Source organism: Trichoplax adhaerens, genomic scaffold, assembly GCF_000150275.1.
Source record: "Trichoplax adhaerens TRIADscaffold_2 genomic scaffold, whole genome shotgun sequence".
NCBI lineage: Eukaryota > Metazoa > Placozoa > Uniplacotomia > Trichoplacea > Trichoplacidae > Trichoplax > Trichoplax adhaerens.
In genome coordinates this window covers 6,208,677-6,230,441 of record NW_002060944.1, presented here as the reverse complement: position 1 = coordinate 6,230,441, position 21,765 = coordinate 6,208,677, and the positions used below count along the sequence as shown (strand labels likewise).

The 21,765-nt window shown below is 31.2% G+C and overlaps 1 protein-coding gene across 1 annotated transcript; it reads left to right on the top strand.

Moving 5' to 3' along the window:
• Positions 1 to 11,660: 11,660 nt before the first annotated feature.
• TRIADDRAFT_53612 (uncharacterized protein) lies at positions 11,661 to 12,770 on the top strand (the record flags this gene model as incomplete). The annotated part of the gene is made up of 1 exon (XM_002110022.1): positions 11,661 to 12,770. One exon carries the CDS (start codon positions 11,661 to 11,663, stop codon positions 12,768 to 12,770), a length of 1,110 nt encoding a protein of 369 aa, XP_002110058.1.
• Positions 12,771 to 21,765: the final 8,995 nt, after the last annotated feature.

Genomic DNA, 21,765 nt, shown 5'->3' with positions numbered 1-21,765 from the left:
GAATAGCTTCCGATTATTCTAAATTCAAGATGTAACGCTTTGAGTAAATTGTTTAAAATAGCAATAGGAAATCATGCAAGCGATCAAAAGTAGTTGATTGAGAGAGAAAGAATAGAATGGTATACCATTCTTTTCAAGACAAAGTACTGTATAGAGCTGAGGATCAAATCGCATAGATCAAGTTATTTCTGACTTTTCAATGTTGTTTCTATTTGTATCATTTAGTAGGCGATGAAATAATTGTCACCACTGACATGATCGATCTTAGTCGTGGATGAAAAATACAGTCGATTTTCATTGAATAGAGAAAGATTCTTTTCCTTTTTGTGAAAGAAATTTGAATTGGAGAGAAGGAACTCGATGTTGTAGCTAATTTGCAAATAGAAAGGGGAGTTTTACGAAGGCAATCTTTATTTCATTCTGGATGGATAGCCATAGCCTGTAATAGAACAGTATGATTACTAGTCGAGCTATTTTAATGGTATAAAATAGTTATTGGCAGTATTACTGACAATCAGCTTGATGTTAATCATGCAATATTACTCTAAATTAGAACCACTCAGGGGTCGAACTCTAAAATGCACATCATTGATTTGTCCACCTTCTTCTTTTCCAACGATCATCACTAACCCTATCGATTCTTCATCAAATACAAGTGCTGCAAAGCAACAAGCTTTAATCGTCAAATAAAGGAATAGGAGGGAGAGAGTGAGAGGGGAAAAATCTATCGCTATGATGCTATTGGAAATAGCTGTTGGAGGTGTTGAAAAGTGAACAATAATTAATTGGATGATAACACTCTCGCCTTAAGGATAACATCTCGATTGGATAGGATTAAAATTAGAATTTGATAGCATTACCCATCAAAGTAAGATAGGATTATCATGATAGATAGAGTTAGAATAAGAGAAAGAATGCAAGACAAGAGAGATTGGATCGTTATTTTCGTTTCTGTCCTCGGCTGATGTAATGATGCCTATGCTGATGAATCCATGACGAATTTCAAGAGAATAATAGTAATAACATTAATGGAGTACAGTAGCAATCATGGATGCTGATGGCATCATTCTACGGTCGTCCGTAAAAGAGGTCCAAAAAACTGGATTGTAGAAAGATTGAATAAGCAAGACAATAAAATCCAATACTGACGATAAACAAGATGATGTAAAAGGGGCAAAAACGCAGTAGCTGTAAGAGAGAGAAAATCAATAATAATTAATAATAGCAATACTTACAATCAATAGAAAATGAAGGGGAAAAAATGACTGATTTAATAGTAGCAAGAATGAATTTCCTGCTGAGGGGGCAGTTAAAGATGATGAGAAGTGGGTCGCAAAAGGCTGAATCCATTATCTCTCTCTCTCTCTCTCTCTCTCTCTCCCAAATACCATTGATTAGACTAGCGTTTGTTAAGAAAATAAGTTAAATGGTAACATAAGACAATCAAAATAAATTAAAGACAGATTGATTATTGAATGGAATAGTTTATTGTATTTATTTAGCTATACAGAAACAATATCATTGCCAAAACAGCATATTCAAATGGAAAGTGTATTTAACAGACAATCATTGACATGGTACTTATTTCTTATTGAGATAATCCCTATTTCTTTTATGAGTTTTTAGACTCCACCTTCCTATATTAAGATCCCCGGCGAACTGTATTCAAAGGAAATGCATGTGTCAGCAGGCTATAAAAGAAGGAGCAACATCATTTGAAAAGGATTTCAATTCATTACGTTGCCGCTGCAAGACCAACTTACTTGTTTGATAAAGTAAACCGACAACCTTTGAACTCTTTCTCTATCCTGTGGTAAGTTGTTCTGTTAGGACAAGAAATGAAAACAACACCAATGATCGATGAGCTCGCAACCGCATCTTTTCCCCTCTCTCAGTCTATACCAACAATTATGACATGCCAATAACTTGTTGGGATAAATTAATTTACACATTTGGCGCTACCGCTATTTTTTAACTTTTGATGCAAACCACAGGTCGATTTGCTGCATGTTTTTTATTTTTTGTGTTGAATTTCCAATCTATTGTAGAGGAGAATCGTTATCGTTATTTCTCCAATTCTTGATATAATCCATCATGACACAGGACGGCTTGATGCAGGTTTGAGTTTCTGTGTCTACTTTTTAATCTATTGTAGAGGAGAATCGCTACCGCGATTTTCTAACTTTAAAGGTAATCCATGATGATACTGCATGGTTTAAGGTCGATTTTTATTTACTACGCCGGATTTCGAATCCACTGAAGAAGAATGTTGAAATTCGCTATCGCTATTTTCAACTCTATGATGATACAGAGTGGCCGACGGATGTTATATTTTCTGCGTCTAATTTCTAATCCAATACAGATTACCTTCGATCGTGTTATGGATTAGAAATTTCTTTTCCTAACGTGAAGATATTCTTCGTGTTTATAAACTGTTGATCTAATGAAAGCATCTTGATTTTACTTTTCAAGCTTGTTATTTTTCTTCTTGTTACTGGTATCTTATGAAATACTCACATTAGCTGAGATTAGAATGATTTGCATCCAAACACTCATTCCTCATCCTTTTCATCAGACACATTTATTCTATCGGGTTACCTTTTACTATTTAATCAGATGCAACACTTAAACTTGTTGAATTTTTTTTTCTCACTTTTTATTTACTTTAGTTATTTTCATTCTTCTCCTTCATTGGGTTAATCCAACTCATTTGATATTTAAATTGATATTGAGTAAGTAATCAATCAAGATTGGATTGTTATCGTAACTTATTACAGTTGCTAGTCAAGTAGGAAATAGGTATTGATTGAATCATCGACTATGGCTGCTAGGATATCTATTATCTTCCACATTAGAGAGTGAAAAATGCGACTTGGCAGGATTATCATTAAAAAACGATTGAATAGAAAGCGATAAAAATTCCAAGCAATAGAAAAATAGAGGATGAAATAGCATCATTAATTCTGTCCATTAAAAATGAGCTATTTCAATACGCATTGTATTGATTTTGGGCCATTTTAAGAGTAGAAAATAGTTGGAGCTTGAGATTGTTCTATTTATTTTTTTAACTCATTATGATGGTAAAATTAACTTGAAATTAAAGTAAAACAAAACATAATAATCGATTTTAAACGGATGAAAGATTTCATCAACTTTGATCTTGTTACGATCGATTTTTCCAAGTAGTAGGAAATTGTTTTCTTTTCAATATTTTTATTTATGGAAGGTTGTAGTATTTGATACAATGCTGGAAAATGCATGATGCTATAATGCTAAGAGAAAGACTGTGTAGGCTAGGTATGAAGAAGGTATGCTCGCCTAACAAGTCATTGCCCCCCTGCATTCTAATCCAACTTTTTCTACTACTTTTTCTTCCTCTATCGTTCGTATTTTAGGCCGATAATCAGCTTTAATATGCATAGACCGATTTATTTTATATTTTAGCTCATCAAAAATTAATGAATTGTAATCACCCTTGATGAAATCGCTTAAAATAGATTGGTTTGAAACGCCCAATGAAATGATTCCCTCATTAAGAACTGGAATCGTTTTTGTTATTATTGCCCAATTTTTATTTATTTCTATGTAGTAATTTATAGCTCTTTCGTAATTTCCCCTCACTCAATTTAAACTGGGAAGTATGGTATAAGTCTGAGGAACAGAAACGTCATTTTTTCTTTATTTGGCAATAGTTAAGAGATGCTCGATCCATTCTTCTCATCTTCAATGGTGTTTATAACCATAAGAACGAGTTATTCGATCGATTCAAGTAGCAGCTATCTGTCCTATGCTATTTATCTATCCATGCATTTCATGTTGAAAATATACTCAATCAAGTAAATTAAGGAAAGGAAGTTGAAAAAGACAAATTACAAGGAAAAATGGAATGGTTTCCCGTCCAAGCTGACATCAAATAATCGTTGACAGTCTTGAATATTTCCTTTTACTTTTCATTTGACAATGACTTTATATTGTAATAATTATAATTATCCTGTTGATCCATTGTAGTGGGTATACCTCTATAGGACATTAGTGGAGATTTTCATTAAAGATGGGCTCTTTTACCTAAATGCCGCTGTACCGGTTTGAGCAAAGTACTATTACAAATAGTTGAACATCAGAAGGATGTTCAAAGTTCTATCTATTTATATCTTATTCTTCGGTCATGGAGGATATTATTTCTCTGTTGTAAGCAATCGTAGACAGATCGACTGATTTATAAGCTAGACAGTAGGATATGATATTTGTAAGATTGCAGTTTAGAAATTAATTTATGGCCAACATAGACTCTTTGAATACGTTAATATTAAAGTACAAGAAGAATTGAACAAGACTACTGTATGGAACAGAGTGAGACAGATTGGAGGAAGTTAAATATCCCACTTGTTTATACTAGTCTAGACAGCAAGTTAGACCCTTATGACATTTTAATATCTAAAAAGGAGAATACCTTAGTTCGAGTTGGAGCAATTAGATTCCCCTTTATTTCTACCCGTGTCGTTCAACTCTTCCATTTTTAATAAGTGTTTTATTTATTTTAAAAGTAAATACAGTACTACTCTCTACTTGAAACTGCCTATCGGATTAGAGTTATGCAATCCTTAAAAGATAAATAGACTCTAATCATTCCCCCTATTAGACATTCTATTCCATTGACCATCTAATCCGAAATCAGACTAAATAGCTTAACAAGTTAATTCTTTGGTATTCCATTTCACTGATTGATAATCTACTCGCGAGTAGGATTAGAGGCAGTTTTCAACTGTAACTGTGGTGAGTAATTCTTCAATATCCCTAAGACGATTTTATTTTGGAATCTATTCACTACAGTATGTATATGACTGAAATGTTGACAGGCTCTATTGATCATTCAATCTAAAATCACACTAAATAACTTAACATGTTGATGCCTTGGTATTTCAATAATGGATATTCTATGTACCAATGGGATAAGAGCGGTTTTCAGCCATTACCACTACAGGCAATCCTCCAATATCGATCCATCCCTAACGTTACCAATTCTATTTCATCTCACAATCCAATATCAGACTAACTGTAAATAACTCAAACATGTTCATATCCTAATGATGGATATTCTATACCCTAATGGGATAAAAATCGTTTTCAATCATTCTTTCGTACGGGGCAATTCCTATCATGCAAATTCTGTACATCAGCTAATGTACAATCAGTCCCAATACCAATAGTTTTAATTCGTTGATCCTTCAGTATTCCAATATGAAATTGTACGTGTTGGTAGGATAAAAATAGTCTTCAGGTGTTACCTTAAAGGATAATTCATTACTATAGATCAATTCCTATCGTGCAACTTCTATGATCAAATAATCTACAATTGGACTAAATACCGGCAGCTAAACCGTTGATCTTTTGGTATTCCAATGAGATATATTTTACACGCAGATAGGATAAAAACAGTCTTTAGACATTGCCATAAAGAATAATTTTGAATAATAGCAAATAATTCCTACAGTAAAATTTCTATTCATTACCGTAGCTAATCTAAAACCAGACTAAAATAGCTCAACCCGTTGATCTTTTGGCATTCCAATGATTGATATTTTACACGCTAGTAGGATAGAAAGCATTTTTCAGCTATGGCCGTAAAGGACAATTTTTCAATATTGAGCAAACACTATCCTACAAATTCTATTCATCAGCTAATATTAGTCTACGCGGTATACCAATAGCTCAACCCGTTGATCTTTTGATATTCCAAAAATTGATATTTTACGCTCTAGTAGACTAAAGCAAATTTCAACCGTTATTGCGATGGGTAATTCTAGAATATTCCTAAAATTACTTTGTTTGGGATCTATAAATAATATTTATAATCGTTACAAGTTCTATTTAGACATCATCCAATGTAAAACTAGACTAATTGACTCATTACGCTAATCCTTTGGTATTCCATCGCAGTGATGATATTTTACTCGCTTGTAGGATGAGATAGTTAATTACTGATACCCCAAAGGGAAATTTTTTAACATTCCTAAAATTACTTTTATTTCATGATCAAATGGACTACAATCGATTCATCTCTGAAATCGTTACAAGCTCTATTCATGATCCAATGTAAAATCAAAATAAATATTCAATACCGTGCGTTAATCTTTTGGTATCTCAATCGATATGATATTGGTTATCCTATTCTACTGGCTAGTAGGATAAAAAACAGCTTTCTAATAAAGACCATTCTTCAATATTGCTAGAACTACTTTACTTTAGAATGCTAAAGGTTGGATAGGGGTATCGATAAATAAAACATCAAGCTGTTTTTATGTTTTTCATAATCGTCTTTAATGCATCCTTGCTGCATAACTCATTATTCGAGAAAGTATTTTTTTTATTTTTTTTTCCTCTATCCAATTGTCACTACTATTCATGTTATTCCTTTACAGTATCCATTAAGGTAGTAACGCTAAGTAGAAGAAGCGACAACGATTCAAACTGCTAAATATTCTTATGCAAACTGCTCTTCTCTTAATTCCTGCAAGACTAGAATATGAAACAGAATTATTGGAAAATATAATTGATTGATTTTCTTTTACTTGAACAAGGTATCTCGTTTAATTCTTGCCGTTATTGTCGTTATGCAAACGCATTAAAAGAGCTTTACAATGGCCGACATAAGGCTATTGGCTTATTTTGTATCAGTTTTGAAAATCTTTTGACTAGTCTATCAGTAAAATCATTCATCCTTTCTTACCCAGAATCCATTCTTTCCAATTAGATCAACACTATCGCCTTGCAGCAATTCAATGCGATGTTATTATTCCATTTTCAATACATGATAGAAATGGAATAGAAGGAGATATGACTTGCAAAATTCATTTTTGACCATTTCAATTTGATCCCAATTTCCACTCTAGTGATCAACAAGATTAGGAATGAAGTGAGAAAATATATCGGCAATTAAAGCGCTCGACTACGCATAAATTAAAGATAGCATTATTGAATACCATTAATTCACGCTAGTTGATTAAATTTTAATTTACCTTTTATTTGATTGCTTGTTATTACGTTGAATTAACCAGTTGAATAGAATGATGTATTACAGCTGAAAATTGAAAATAATAATGGATTCGCTTAAATTAGCAACGGCTTGATTCAATTTTCTCAATAGCTTGGCTATGATGATAATGGATGGAAGGTGGATTGAATGAAAAGATGTTTATTTTGTACAGGAGAATATCGAGCAAGGACATATTAGGCCTAACGATAGTTTTGATCCAATTTTTTCTTTTCCATCAGCATGGACAATTGTTGTTATTTTTAGAGGATGAGTTATTTTTCTAGACCGAAATCGTATGGTTAAAACGTTTACAACGGCAGTTTCTCGCTCTGGAGACGGGCATCCTTTTCTCATCAGTTCATTATATCCTAGTTTTATCAATATTATTTACCTTTTCTTTTGCTTCTTCCTATCGATCCACCTATTTGTCTAGGTTTCTCTTCCATTTTCTACCTTTTAAAGCATCCATTTTCAATTCGTATGAATGGATATTATCGTTTTAATAGCAAGCTATGATCCATTTCAATGATGAATCAATCCCATTTTAGTACTAGAATGTCCGAGATTGTCTTCATTGAATCAGAATTACTGTTATTTTCTATTTTTCAAGTCAATCTACTCAGTTGTTTTTTATTTAGTTTACTTTCTTCTATGTTAACCTATTCTTTAGCTTGCAACTGGTTAAAAGTAGATCATGATTGCTTCTAGCTGTTTATGACACCTATGCAATAATTAATCTAATTCATGCTATATTTTATAGAATTCTAGGAAATTAAACCTTGATTCCTGTAGTTTTTGTAACCTGATTTAAAAGCAAGCCACGGTCGCTTTTAGCTGTTCATGAAACCAATACAAAAATCACTGTAGCTAATTCATGTCATCATACTATTCATGAATTGGAATTGTAGGTAGAAAATGAAACCACTTTTACTACGATTAGTTACTATTTCTAATCTAGTTTATAAGTAGATTACCATTTCGTAGATTAAAGCTAATTTCTAATTTTCTTTAGTTCTTGGTCGCATAAAACAAGAGCTAGAATTTTTTTCTCGATAACATTATAGAATTTTTTAATCCTTTCGTTATCAAAGCGATAAGGATACGGCTATAAATACAATCATCTATGCTAAATACCTTTCAAGCCAGGCTAGTCAATGTATAATAATACATAAAAGCTAATTATTGATTAATATAACTTCTTTAATCCTTAGATAGCATATATGTTAAGGAAAATGCAGCAACATAAAATCTCATGGCTCAATATCATTTAAATTAGGCTAGTTAATGAATAATCATGCATTCAAGTTAATTTTTGCATCATTTTTCAATTCATTAACAGTCAAAGTTTTATGAGTGGAACTTTAAATTAAATTATCAGCGCTAATCATTATTCAAACTAGGCTAGCTAATGAATAATAGCACGCTAAAATGAATTTATCGTTTTTTATAGCTTGTTAACACTCGCTAGTAGAATAAAAATATTTTTCAGGTTTAGCATTTGAAGGATAATTCCAAATTCTAATTTTTAGATAAAGGATGAGGACTTTAACCCGAGTTTTAGCTTAGTTCATATCCTAAAATTCTTTGCTATTGCATACTAGCCAAAAAAATCTTGACTAAGAATGAACTTTCTTAAAGGAGATTTCATATTCCAATTTTAAGATGGATAAAGTGGACTTGAAGGCAAATTTTAGCCGGAATAATTCTTCGTATCCTAAAATTCTTTACGACTGTATACTCAAGAAAAAAATCTAGACTAAGAACGAATCTTTTCGAAGGATAATTCCATGTTCCAATTTCAGATAGAGGATGAGGACTTTAATGAGGCAAATTTTATCCTTATTGCTTCTTCACATCCTAAAATTCCCAGCAGCTATATACTAGTGAAAAAATCTTGACTAAAAGCTAACGTTCCTTATGTTCAGATTGGTCAGCAGACGGAGATGATCAGTTTAAAGTAACTCTTTCTTGCCTTGTTTATTTGCTATGTTATACTACTCTATCATTGCATTTTCAATTCGTAACTAGCGGAGAAATATTCTAAAAAGTTCAACTCTATTCTTCTTTATGTATCTGAATAAACAATATCTAATTGAAATAGTCAGCACACAGTAATATCAAAATTAACTATCAGAATGATAGTCTTGCCATTCGATAGAATGGCTACTTGATAGGCTAGGTCGATATAAAATGAATCAACAAAATCAATGATTTGGTACACAGAGAAAAAGCGCTAAGAAAATTTTCTCTTTTCACACTGTCTTCTATTGACTTTCTTGTATTAATTCGACTCTTATTTCACTACTTTATCCTTTCTTTCTTGGATCCATTTAATCCTTCAATAGAGAATTTTTTTATCCATCATCATCTATGGATTGATGGATAGAGTTGTGTTTTCTTTGAACTTCTTAACTGATTCATTAATTGACTATTCACTTTGACTAACCAATAAGGCGAATTTGAACTTTTTCTTCCTTTTACCATCCAGTCGGCCTCAACTTGTTTTGATTCCAGGTTGCTGACATACACCTACTCTCACTTTTGCAATCTTGAATCAATAAAATCCTCTTCAATTCTTTGCCTGTTTATTGATAACTGTCTACTCAGTGATCTTTTTTGCCATTTTATTCTGACTGAATGAAGATTGTTTAATTAACTATTTTAGCTACAGTTGATTAACTCACCATTCAATCTATTCTAAGAGCAGAAACCGACTATTATCTATATTTATCCATGACAGTAGATCAACAACAATTGCATTTCTGCCATTTCCATTTCGCCAAACTGACTGTCTGCGTGATATTTGATGAACTACCACCTGCTTTCTCTTTATTTTCTCTACTTCAATGAAGTTCCTACTTGACTTCAAAAGCTTGATCGTCCTTTTCCTTCTCTACCCTATGAGTAATTATTGATATTGTAGAAAATTGCTTCACAATTTATTTATGGACATGAGGACATTGTGATCTGGATGTTACATCATGTCGTACTTTTAGTTTTACTTCGATGAATTGCTATTCTCCTTATTGGAAATGGAGGATCAAATCTCCTTTCCCTTCTACCTAACCTTGTACAAACTCTGTTGCATCGACTTGTTCCATAAATTGTAAAAGTAAACTAAATCTATTTAAATTTGAGCAATCAGTCCCATTGACTAGTTTCATAAAATGAAAACAAAACGGATCTACTATGAATTCGAACATTCCATTTTCAGGAACTGTTTGATTACTTGCTTTTAAATAGAACGTTGACCAATGTCATTCTTCTAAAATATTGGCTATTTATAAAGGGAATATCAAATCATTCAGGTAGTTTTATCTTCTGAATTTGACAAGGCATAACTCAAAAAAAAATTTTTCAATTTCCTTGCCGCCAGGTTGGAGGATCATCATAACTCTATCTCCCCTACCAATTTGATTCCTTGCTATTGAGTCAACACGTATTAACCTATACTAGGTTCATCATATTATGTTACAAGCTTTTCTATTCTCTTATTTCATTTAGCAATATAATCATTTTAATATTACATTAAGGAATTATTTCTTTACGCCTCCAAAACAATATTAGCAATTTCCATTTATTCTAGGCAATTATTTTTGTGTCGTCATCGCATTCAAGTTACAGCGTTGATTGTTGTGCTGATAGTTTAGGTTTTATTTATCTTCTGTTTTCACAAAATCGTTTTTGTTGAAAAACTTTTAATGCACTTCTTGATTTGCTATGCATGCTGACTACTCGCCATGATTAATAATTAATTAATTTTTTCCCCATTCCCTTGTACTCTACATTGTCTACTTTCTATCCTATAATTGAACTAACTTGAATATTTTTCTTGGACTTTCTATTTAAAGGCCTGCCTCATTGTCGTAAGCAAGCATAAAATCATTACCGTCAGTGAATCCGTGCTCTATTGGCATCGACATTCACATCCTTGATCGAAGAAATTAATCTTCGTTGGAATTATCGTCCACCTAGATCGATTTATACAGCTATCGTACAAGCCCTGACGACGACAACCTATTGCATATCGCTTCCATTGCTGGGTTATTTGAAAAATTTGAATACACCTAATAATCGTTCAAGAAAATCTCCCAAAATCTGCACTCGCAAAACTGGACCTAGTTGTAATATTCGTAATAATAACAAGAAATTACTTTCATTCCTGATATTCTACTTGATAGCCAAACTGGAATACCCTCTACCTTCTTCAGTTGGTAGTTACCCATTTAGTAGCCGTACAGGAAAGTGAAGAAATCGATTTTCTACCATTCCAAGTTCTCTTTCTTGGATCGATCTTTGCAAATTTTTCACCTTACGGCTGGCGGTCTATCTTGTTCTTTTTTCCCCATTTATTTCAATATCAGCCAAGGCAGATTCAGTCATCACTGAAGAAAATTGAGCAACTTTGCTATTTGCTTTGCTTACTGTTGCCATTAAATCGCCTCTTCTACCCTACCTAATCGATCTGTTGTTTTGATCGTGTCATCGCTACTCGATTCCATTGATTGAGTCAATTCTTCACCCATTGATCTGCTCAAAATATTCTTGAATCTATTTCAATTCTATTGCTCTATTAATACTTTGGTGACCCTCTTTGATAGGTCAAAATCTTTCTACGATCAAGATCATGCAGGACGACATTGATGTCTATAATGTCGTTGTTGGCTCTATCGTAATTCTAACCAATACCGCACTATTAGCTTTTATCCTTTCTAAGCGGCAATTAAGGATTACCTCTAATATCTTGCTGGGTAGTATGCTAATTTGTGGTATATTAACAGGTTCAGTGTGGATTTTATTAGCCGTTTATCGAGAAATTTATCGCATTCCCATCATATGTGCTATTATCCCCATGTTTCAACAATCAGCATTTTGTAATACATCATTGCATTTTTTTATCATCATTATTGAGCGCTATTATGCTATTGCTCATCCATTTAGCTATCAACAACATCATGTTATTAAAATTAAAATTTTAATTGCTATCTTAGTCATTTGGATTATATCATTATCCATTGTCATTCCAATGATCCCGTTGAAATCGATCGATCCAAGCAATTGCACCTTTCGCAACACCGTTGGCAGCGTAGATAAAATCTATTTAACGGTGGTTATCATCGCCTTATTTTTCTTACCTTTACTAGCTTTACTCTGTGGCTATTCGAGAATCTTATGTATTCTCCTATCCAGCCAACATGATCATTTGCAACGCAATCAAATACTTCAACGATTATTGCAAAAGAAAAAAGCAATTATTCAAGCCGTTGCATTTATTGGTGTCTTCATACTATTATGCGTACCCTGTGCAGCGGCATTTATCGTCTTGATTAATATAACGGAAAAAGATCGTGAAAATCCTATCTTGACAGAGTTTATTACTATTAGTATACGCTTTTTATTAATCTATCCAGCTGCTAATCCAGTATTATTCGCTATCTTTACTGCTAACATTAGGAAAGAGTTATTAAAATATCTTTATGATCGATCGAAATCACCTACACAACAATCATTACTTTCCCATGATACCCGTATCAATCGTACTACTGTATCCAATTATAACTTATTTTTAAATAAAATTGGTTTACAATCATCACCATCCAAAGATTTAAGCAGCATTATAACACCAACATCAAGCACAGCAAAAACACCGACATCATCCTTAATCAGCCCAATTACTCTAAATCCTATGTTTGAATTCCACACCCATGTCTACCATGATCAGCATACAACAGTTTAACTTATTCTTTATTTCGCTCTCTATACTATTCCATCTTTCAACTCAATCCTCAATGTCCTTATTTTATCAATTTGGAAAGGAGCTGCTATCATCATGTTGATATTCTCTATTTTACATCTTGATATCCTTTTTTCTTCATTTTCCCCTCCCCATCTCCTATATATTCTATTTTTAATTGTTGTAGGAAATAGTCATGGCGATGAGCGCCAATTAAGTATTAGTGTTGTTATACTATCAATAAAAGACCTTCCAGTTGCTGCCTAACTTTCATGACGAGCACTGGGTATCATCCATATTCAGCATAGTCACAGTGCTGTACTAGTGTACGATGGTGTGCAATGGAGAGCTAAAAAAACATCACGTAAACTTCATTAAGCAGCAAACAACAACAACAATCAGAATAATAATGTCATTAAAAAATGATGATGAGTTGTTTATAATTGGCAGTAGCATAGCGATTGATTCAATTAGTCCATGGAATTATGCAAATCCCTATCCCTAGATAAAAATACAATCTTCTAGCTATTAATAATAAGATGGAAGGAATGGTGAAACACGAATTGAAAATCATGCTTGGCCTAATTAATCACCTGCAGCCAAGAGGAACAAATCGATCAGGATAAATTATCGTCCTATTGGTAATTCTCGTTGCTCCTTCTTTATAGCATCAATCTATCGTGGTCCATAATTAATAACAAGATCGACATCGGTAAATAATAATTTATCGATATTGTTGTTGGCTACAACGTTCATACGTTGACTTTGAATACAACAACTCCTTCATTTTAAAAGTGCAAGTTTGATTGATTTACTCTTATGTTGAAAAGTAACGCAGATGTTTTACCTGACAACTGAAGGATCATTTTCAATGGAATCATCTATCACTAAATTACAATATTCCTAGCGAATTCGATTTAAAGTATAGAATTTAATAATTCACACGAGAAGTAACAAAATCCAACTCAAAATCAATAATATCATGCAATATGACAGTAATGAATAAAATCAAAGCAGTCATTAATCAATCGCAAGACAGTAAGTTGTCATTTTTTCTCTTTCATATGGTTCTACATGTCTATCATCAATAAGTAACTGTCATTAAAAGTATTATCTCTAAGAAATAAAAATTTAATAATAAATCCAATAACTTGCTTTTCTGCTATACATAAATATATAGATAGATAGCTATTATCCATTCATCAATAAATTAGCCAGTCCATCAATCAATCACGTCAGTTAATTCTTAATTTATGAAATTTTTAAATATGACTCACTAATCAAGAAAGAATAGCATTCCTATAAGTTTTTATCACTAATGGTATTGAGTGAATTAATTAAGTCAGTCATTAATCAATTAATTAACAGGCCAAATTTTTTCTCTTAAAATTTCTGTACAACTCTTCATTGAAAAAGAAGTATTCAATGACGGCCTGTTTTGCATCGATATCATTTTACTGTTGATGTGAAAGAATCGGAAAAATCAATAGCCATAGATTAAGATAGTAATTGATCATGTCCAACATCTATAGTAAATTTTACAATAAGAAATTGCCATGAAAACAGGAGTAATAATTAAATTGTTAGTACTCATGTCGTATAAGAAGTGATAAAAGAGAAGATGGAGTATCGTATTAAAAATGATTTGTAAGAAGTTGTTTTTATTTGAAGATAAACGCAATATTAATCAGACATTATTTCTATTACATTTCATTAGATATGATTCATAACATGCTTGTACAGAATTGTTTTGGACTTAATTTTTAATTTATTAACATTTTAAATACTACACTTAAATGGATGCCATTTTCATCGAAATATACGTAACGATTAATACAATTACCCATGATGACGATGAATTATATATTATTAATTAAATTAATTGATAAAATAGTCGGCAATAACTTTATTATCTGACAACTTATTTTAATAATTAAAGTATACATTCGATTAAGTACTCATTTTTGTATTTAATCTGTCAACATCTATTCAACCTGTATACCTACATTAAAAGGTTATAGCCTGATTTAGGAATAGATTACTTTTAAGTAATTGTTATAGTAATGGTATATATTCTTATTAATTTCAACTCTTCATTCAAAGCTAGATTTGACAATCTGATCAACTAATACATAACTCACGATAATGAAATATCGCCTTTGACTTTTAAAAATGATCAAGTTTTACTGCAAGTGATCATTTTACTTTCATTATACCTAGAAATTTTCTATTTCTGTCATAGCTGCTTCAAGAATTGACAGGGGATGAATGGATTCGTTTTTATTTGCCACTCTAATCAATGTGTTGTTTTAATCATTGTCATATGTTGTTATTACTATTGGTTACAACTATGCTAATCTGTGGTGAATGTAGAAAGTAATGAAAGCCTTGCCTATTTATTATTGCATAACTATTTATATTGCAGTTGTCTAGATATCAACGAAGATCAAGCATGATGATCGGTGTATCGTTGTTATTTATGGGTAATTGATCGTTCTTATTTCACTTTTAATTAATAATCATCATCAACGATCAAAGTAATTTAAAATCATTTTCTCACTTCTTTTCCTTTCCATTTTAACGTTATCTATCTAGATAGACTTTCTTTAGACTCTTAATGGTATCATTTTCATCATTTCATTATAATTATTCTATGTATATCGACTATTCTCACTACAAACTGGAATAATCATTCCTGATGAAAATTATTTTTTTACTTGCGTCATATCTTTAAGTATTGCATTAGTCTATCATTATTAATTTATGGAAGATTTAATGATTGTACGTCTTCCTTGTTGAAATTGATTAAAATGTATTTCAATTCCGTTTTTACCTTTAGCAAGGCAATTTCTCTTTTTCTTAATATTGGACATTGAACTTTAATAAAAATATTCATTCTGAACTTGATAAGCGACGTAATTAAATAGTAACTCATTTCTGATAGATATATTAAATATTGCAGTAATAAAGATTGTTCGTGTTTAATGTCATTATAAAATCAGCAAGCACATCAATTTGGGATCTTAGTTTAAAAGTTCGATAGAGCACAAACAATTCAATAATTTAACAAGGCCTAACTATAAGATAACTAAGAACTGAATTACAATAATATATTCGTTAATTAATAAAATTATAAATCTGAAATGCCAACAAACTAATACTAATCGTAAGAACTTAATTTTAAATTTACCTTAGAGATATAACATTTACTCAATCGGCTATCCTTATGTGTTCTTACAATTGTATTAATTTTGTAGTGTAAGGATATGGTTTTAAATTTATTAAAATTCTGTAGTATCATTTATTCACAGCGATGACAAATAGTTTTCTTAACATGTGTAATGCTTTAAAAATAAGTAAACCAAAATTGGATATATCTCTGAATGTCTAAGGTAGACACATTCGTATATTTCTTTATTATTAGCTTAATGTTAAAAAATGAAGTATTAACTGTTGAAAAGAGAAGTTAGCAGGCATCGTCTCAAGTCTTAGAACTAAAATCAAGGGTTAAAGGTTTAGGTTAATGAATCTGAATTATATCCTTGAAAACTTGCACTAGACTAATCGTGATATGGATATGTGTTGTATTATAGATATAGTCTATTTTATCGAACTGAAGGCCACAAAAAATTATTTCTCATTATCACTTGTGAAGATTGTAGGGGCATTTGAATTAGCAATGATATAAACAAATAGAATAATATTACTTAAAGCTGAGGAGAAAAGATTGATAACCTATCAATAGCGTAATAAAATATGCTGTATAAGAGTAATTTCTTTAATTATATTTAATGTACAAGTTCATCTATTTTGTTAAGTAAGTAAGTCTTTAAGACACTTTTCAGACTGATGTCAAAACGTAAAGTATACCTACACATAAATGTCTAATTGAATGTACGATAACAATGAAGTAATATAATTGCTATTCTACTAGCATGTTACGAAACAAATTTTTTCATTAACGTCGAGATAACAGAATCTGCTATAGTGTTCCTGTTATAAATTTACCAATTTCACTATAATACTATAATAGGTATCTTTAGTCCATATTGATTTTTAATATGTTTAAGTAGTCAGGAAGCCTTCTGTACATCATTCGACATAGGAATCGCAATAATACTCTTGCCACAGATTTATAGAAATGATATTGCTATACTTTTTAATAGCTCTTTAATCTTTGTTAGCATTTAATAAGTTTAAGTCAATAAATGATCTTTCATGCGTCATTTAACATAAAATCACTATAATTATTCATGTCGTAAAATTTATTGATTTATATTATACTGTTTAATAGTTCTTTTAATCTCTATTAATATTGTATAAATTGAAGTAGCTAAATGGGTTTTGATACATCATTTGACATAGAAATCACCACAGTGTTCTTCTAACAAATTTAATGATTTCATGTTAGGTTATTAAATATCATACTTCTTTAGTCTATATCAGTGTTTGATAAATTTAAGTAGCTAAACGACCTCTTAAGAGTCATTTGACAGAAAATAGTGTAAATTTAACCATCAATTTACTTTTACTGTAATATTATAAGTAATAATAAACCAGAATATAAATTTTATTATTATTTATAAATGTACATCCAGAAAAAAATCGACTATTACTAAAACAATGATAAAAATGAAATGTTTCAAAATTTAACTGCTCAATAGCTAGTGGTGGTTATTGTTTATTTCATAGCTGGTTAAACATTTATCCTGCTAGTTATACTGTAGCTATCATCAATTCTCCGAATATCAACCTAAATGAAAAATTGTACAGTAATAAGGGCGAGAATTGCCAGATATCACGAACATGAAGATGGTGGGGCAGGTGTTTACTTCATTGTAGTCATTGATTCGTGTCTAATTGATAAAGTGAGCGTTTGTAATATGATAATAAAGGAAAGACTTTATGTAATATTTAAAGTTACTCTGTAGAATGGTATAATTTTAAGATAATAAGATATCATTGTCTATTCCCTATTTAGGTCAATGCAGTTATCATTAAAAAAATAACAAATATCAGGATAGAAGGAGGTTCTTTAATGGCGATATTAACTATACTAACTCTTAAAAATCAGATCCTTATCCTGCTACCAACTGTGAATAATAGAAGTGTACCTGAATTTGGAATTAATTTATTCGGAAATAAAGGACAGCAATAAACACCCGGTCTGCCATCGGCCATTAAAATGATAAAATTTCTGAGAAATAATAATTTAACATAGTTTCTTAAAATTATGATAAGTCGTAAGTCATGGTCCATGAATTTGAAATTGGCGCTTATCCAATAATAATAATAGTTATATTTTGGTATAAACATTAAAGTAATTCAAGGTATTCAATCCTCTGTTATTGTAGAATTTTTTGAAAATTTAAAATGTTAATATGTTGTTGCCGTATATTGTTTGGAATGTAATTAAAAGCTAGAATTTCAACCACAAGAAGGCTTCTACATTATAGAATTTGATGTATCTGCTTGCAGTATGTCATAATAGAGAAATATTCCTATTAATTTTTAATAATTATTTATAAAGTCTTGAATGTTTTTGATTTTATGAAACACTTTAGCATGATTTAGCTGGTAAGATTGAATACGAATATATTTAGAGAGTAGATATAGTGTATCGTCATTTCATAATTACTAATCGTATATTGCTTAAATGAGAATGAATATTTGATTATCGTAAAATCGCAAAGAATCATATTTTAAAAAGTATCTAGGCAATACGTAGATATAAACATTTTATCGTCTTGCATGTTGCAAGCTAAATTTAAGCTTACTAATTGCTGAAAATAGGCAATACTGCAAATTTCATATTAGGTTATTATAATTATCGCTAAATGGTACAGTATTAGATTTGATACAGTAGCTTGACAATAGATATCAAATATTAACGTCTCACATATTATATTATAGGTAGATGAGCACTTACTGAAAATAGACATTATTTCAATTCCTTTTTTTAAAAAGATTGACAGCAACGAATAAAATAAGCTAAATGAATTAAGGTCAAGATAAGATACTATAGCAATAGCTGTCAATGCTTAATGTAAAAGTGTCTTAGTAGCAAGCGATAACATGCCAAGTTTATAATATTTTACAAGAGCAATGCATTTATCGGTGTTAGTTCCTACTAATGTTTATTGATTGATGTTTAAAAAAGAATAAATTTTGCTAATTTGACGGCTATTAGACTCCATTGCTGCATGAGGTACTATGATTACAATTGATGCCAAGAAGTATGTAAATTATGTGGACTAGTGACCGTAATTCTGCATTGTGAGAAATACTATTATAGAACAACTGAATTTAATCATTCCTGTATTACATTTCCATCTAATAATAGCGAACAAAGTGATACCCCAGTAATAAGCAAGCACATAAATGCTATATACGATATACATTATGTCGAAATAAGGCAGTGATTACGTGAATTATACCCAATTATTTTATTTTATTACTTTAACCCATTTACTCGTAAAACGTCATACGTATACAAGCAGTCCTAGATTACTACTTACGTATTCCATAACGATTCGGACCGTTAATTCACAAATTTTAATATAAAGCTTGACTATGTAGCGATGATGGCAATTAACATTGCTCGTAGGAGTTCGTAACAAAATTAGCCAGCTGTTCTATCTAAATTAAATGTACAGTAATTAAATTCTTATAAAACAATAGTCTAAGTCTCGATAGAATATAATAAAGCCTGCTATTGCAATGTTTTAGAATACGAGAGCTATAATTCACTAATAAACAAGAATCTGCTATAAAGTATCCTGAGTTAGAATGAATCATGAGCTTATATTGCTGATCTTAAATACGTATATTGAGCTCAATCTATTCTCAACCACAAAATCACCTAAATTACACTTGGATCATTATTAAAGGCATTTTTCTCAAATAATCAATATAACCTACTGTACGGGATCTATACTTAAGCTACTATATGATTACTCTTTCATTTACGTATGCCTAACGCAGTAAGACAGTAAGATGACATGTATTTTACATACAAACGTGAGATATACAGGCATTTGCTAGGACATTTCCTTTAGGATCAATGATTTTCATTTAGTAAGATGTGCTAGAGTACACTATATTTACGTAATTGATCACATTCGCATAATGGTACTATCCACTGGCATTTCATAAAAAATAATATTCTATAGGATACTGCTATCGAAATTAAAATTACTAAATACACTTTAGTGGTTCTGTTGCAAAATAATAAAGTAGAATATAATCTGATAATATAAGATCGGATATTGAGCCGTTTGTTAATCAATCATTCATGTAATAATCAAACCGACTTAGTAGATTAAAAATTCATTTGTATTATTATACCGTGTACCGTATAGCGCTATATTGTATATTTACTCATCGGCAGTATTATCTAATCGTTAAAATATTTCTGATAGATAGAACAATAAAACAAAACTTGATATACAGTACGCGTATGTGGCTACATAAATAAGTATAGCAACCATGGATTATAACTAAGGTAAAGTAAACGCATTGTCGTATCTTAGTGTAGTATGTTGCACTTAGGAATCGTTAGCTTATTCAAGTTCATGCGGTTAAGTGCCTTTATTTTATAAAATCAAATTTGTGAATGATTTTGTGTATTACATAATGTAGATTTTTTGAACAAGTAGCATCAGCAATAACAAGACTTTTCATGTATTATTGTAGAATAACATCTTAGTTTACTTGATGGTAGTTGATAACGTCAAAATTAAAATTTCGTTCAAGTTCTCTAAATGCGGCAGCTAATAAACAAATACAAAAACATTAATTATAAGTGTTATACATAGAGCTGAAAAATATACAATTCGGTGATAGAAACAGTCATAGTACAAATTTTTTGGTATACGAGTATTAATCGCATTACAATACGGTATAAGTAGTCTTAAAAGAGTACGATACAACTAATTGCAACATACAGCGTCCTTTTATGAATTTCGTAGGCACTATCACTTACGCAACCAGGTACCGAAAAGATCAATCACATTCTATACAATTAAACTGATAGTAACGTCAATTGATAAGACAAAATTTTTGATGGTCATGGCTTCCCATAATTGTTGGGAAAATATTCAAGACTTAATTCATAGTTGAAACATTAAAAAAATAATAATAAGGCAGTTGCAGCAACAAAATGTTAATGCTTCCTTAATCGGCTTGATTGTCGGACAGCATAAACATCGTTACTAGAACTAATTGGATTTTCTCGATCTTTAGCTGGTGGCGGCTGAGGTCTATGATTTCCAGAAACATGAATCGGAGTAGCAACAACCGACGTTGGGAGAACATGGCGGGATGTAACGTCTACGGATGGTGAATTTATACGATGATTATGTGATTGATAATATTTGTGATGGTCTGCCGCTTCTGCTGTGGCCGAAATACCTTCACGAGCTTTCGAGATCATGCCCCGACTACGTTGATATTGTCGAACTGTTGCGAAAATAATAGTTATAATAGTTAATTAAGAATAGATTCCTTAGGTACTTATAGCAACAGAATAGAAACTTGAAATAATTTACTAACTTCTAAATTTAATGCATGTTAACTAATTATTCTTTAACGAAAGCTCTTACTAGGAATTGTTACAATTGATAATATTTTAAATCATCATCTCGTGTAATACGAAAAATCTGTTCTAAAATATTTCGTTATTACCTCCAGCATCGACAGACTGCATACGACTTTGAGCATTAATCTCGTTCGCGCTAGATAATCGAGTATTAGTACCACGGCCATGAGCATCATAGGTTACCAATCGGTGATTATCCGTAGCAGTAGCGCCTGCATCAATGTTATCACCAATATCCGGGTGTTGATTAGAATGTCGCTCTTTTTGTCTATCTTTGGTATCATTCTTACGAGTTTCGCCCTACGGTAAGGTAAGTATGGTAAAATTCGTAAGTGTTAAAACTGTTAAATTTATTTCTATCAACTTGAATAAGGTGTTGATGACATTATTAACATAATA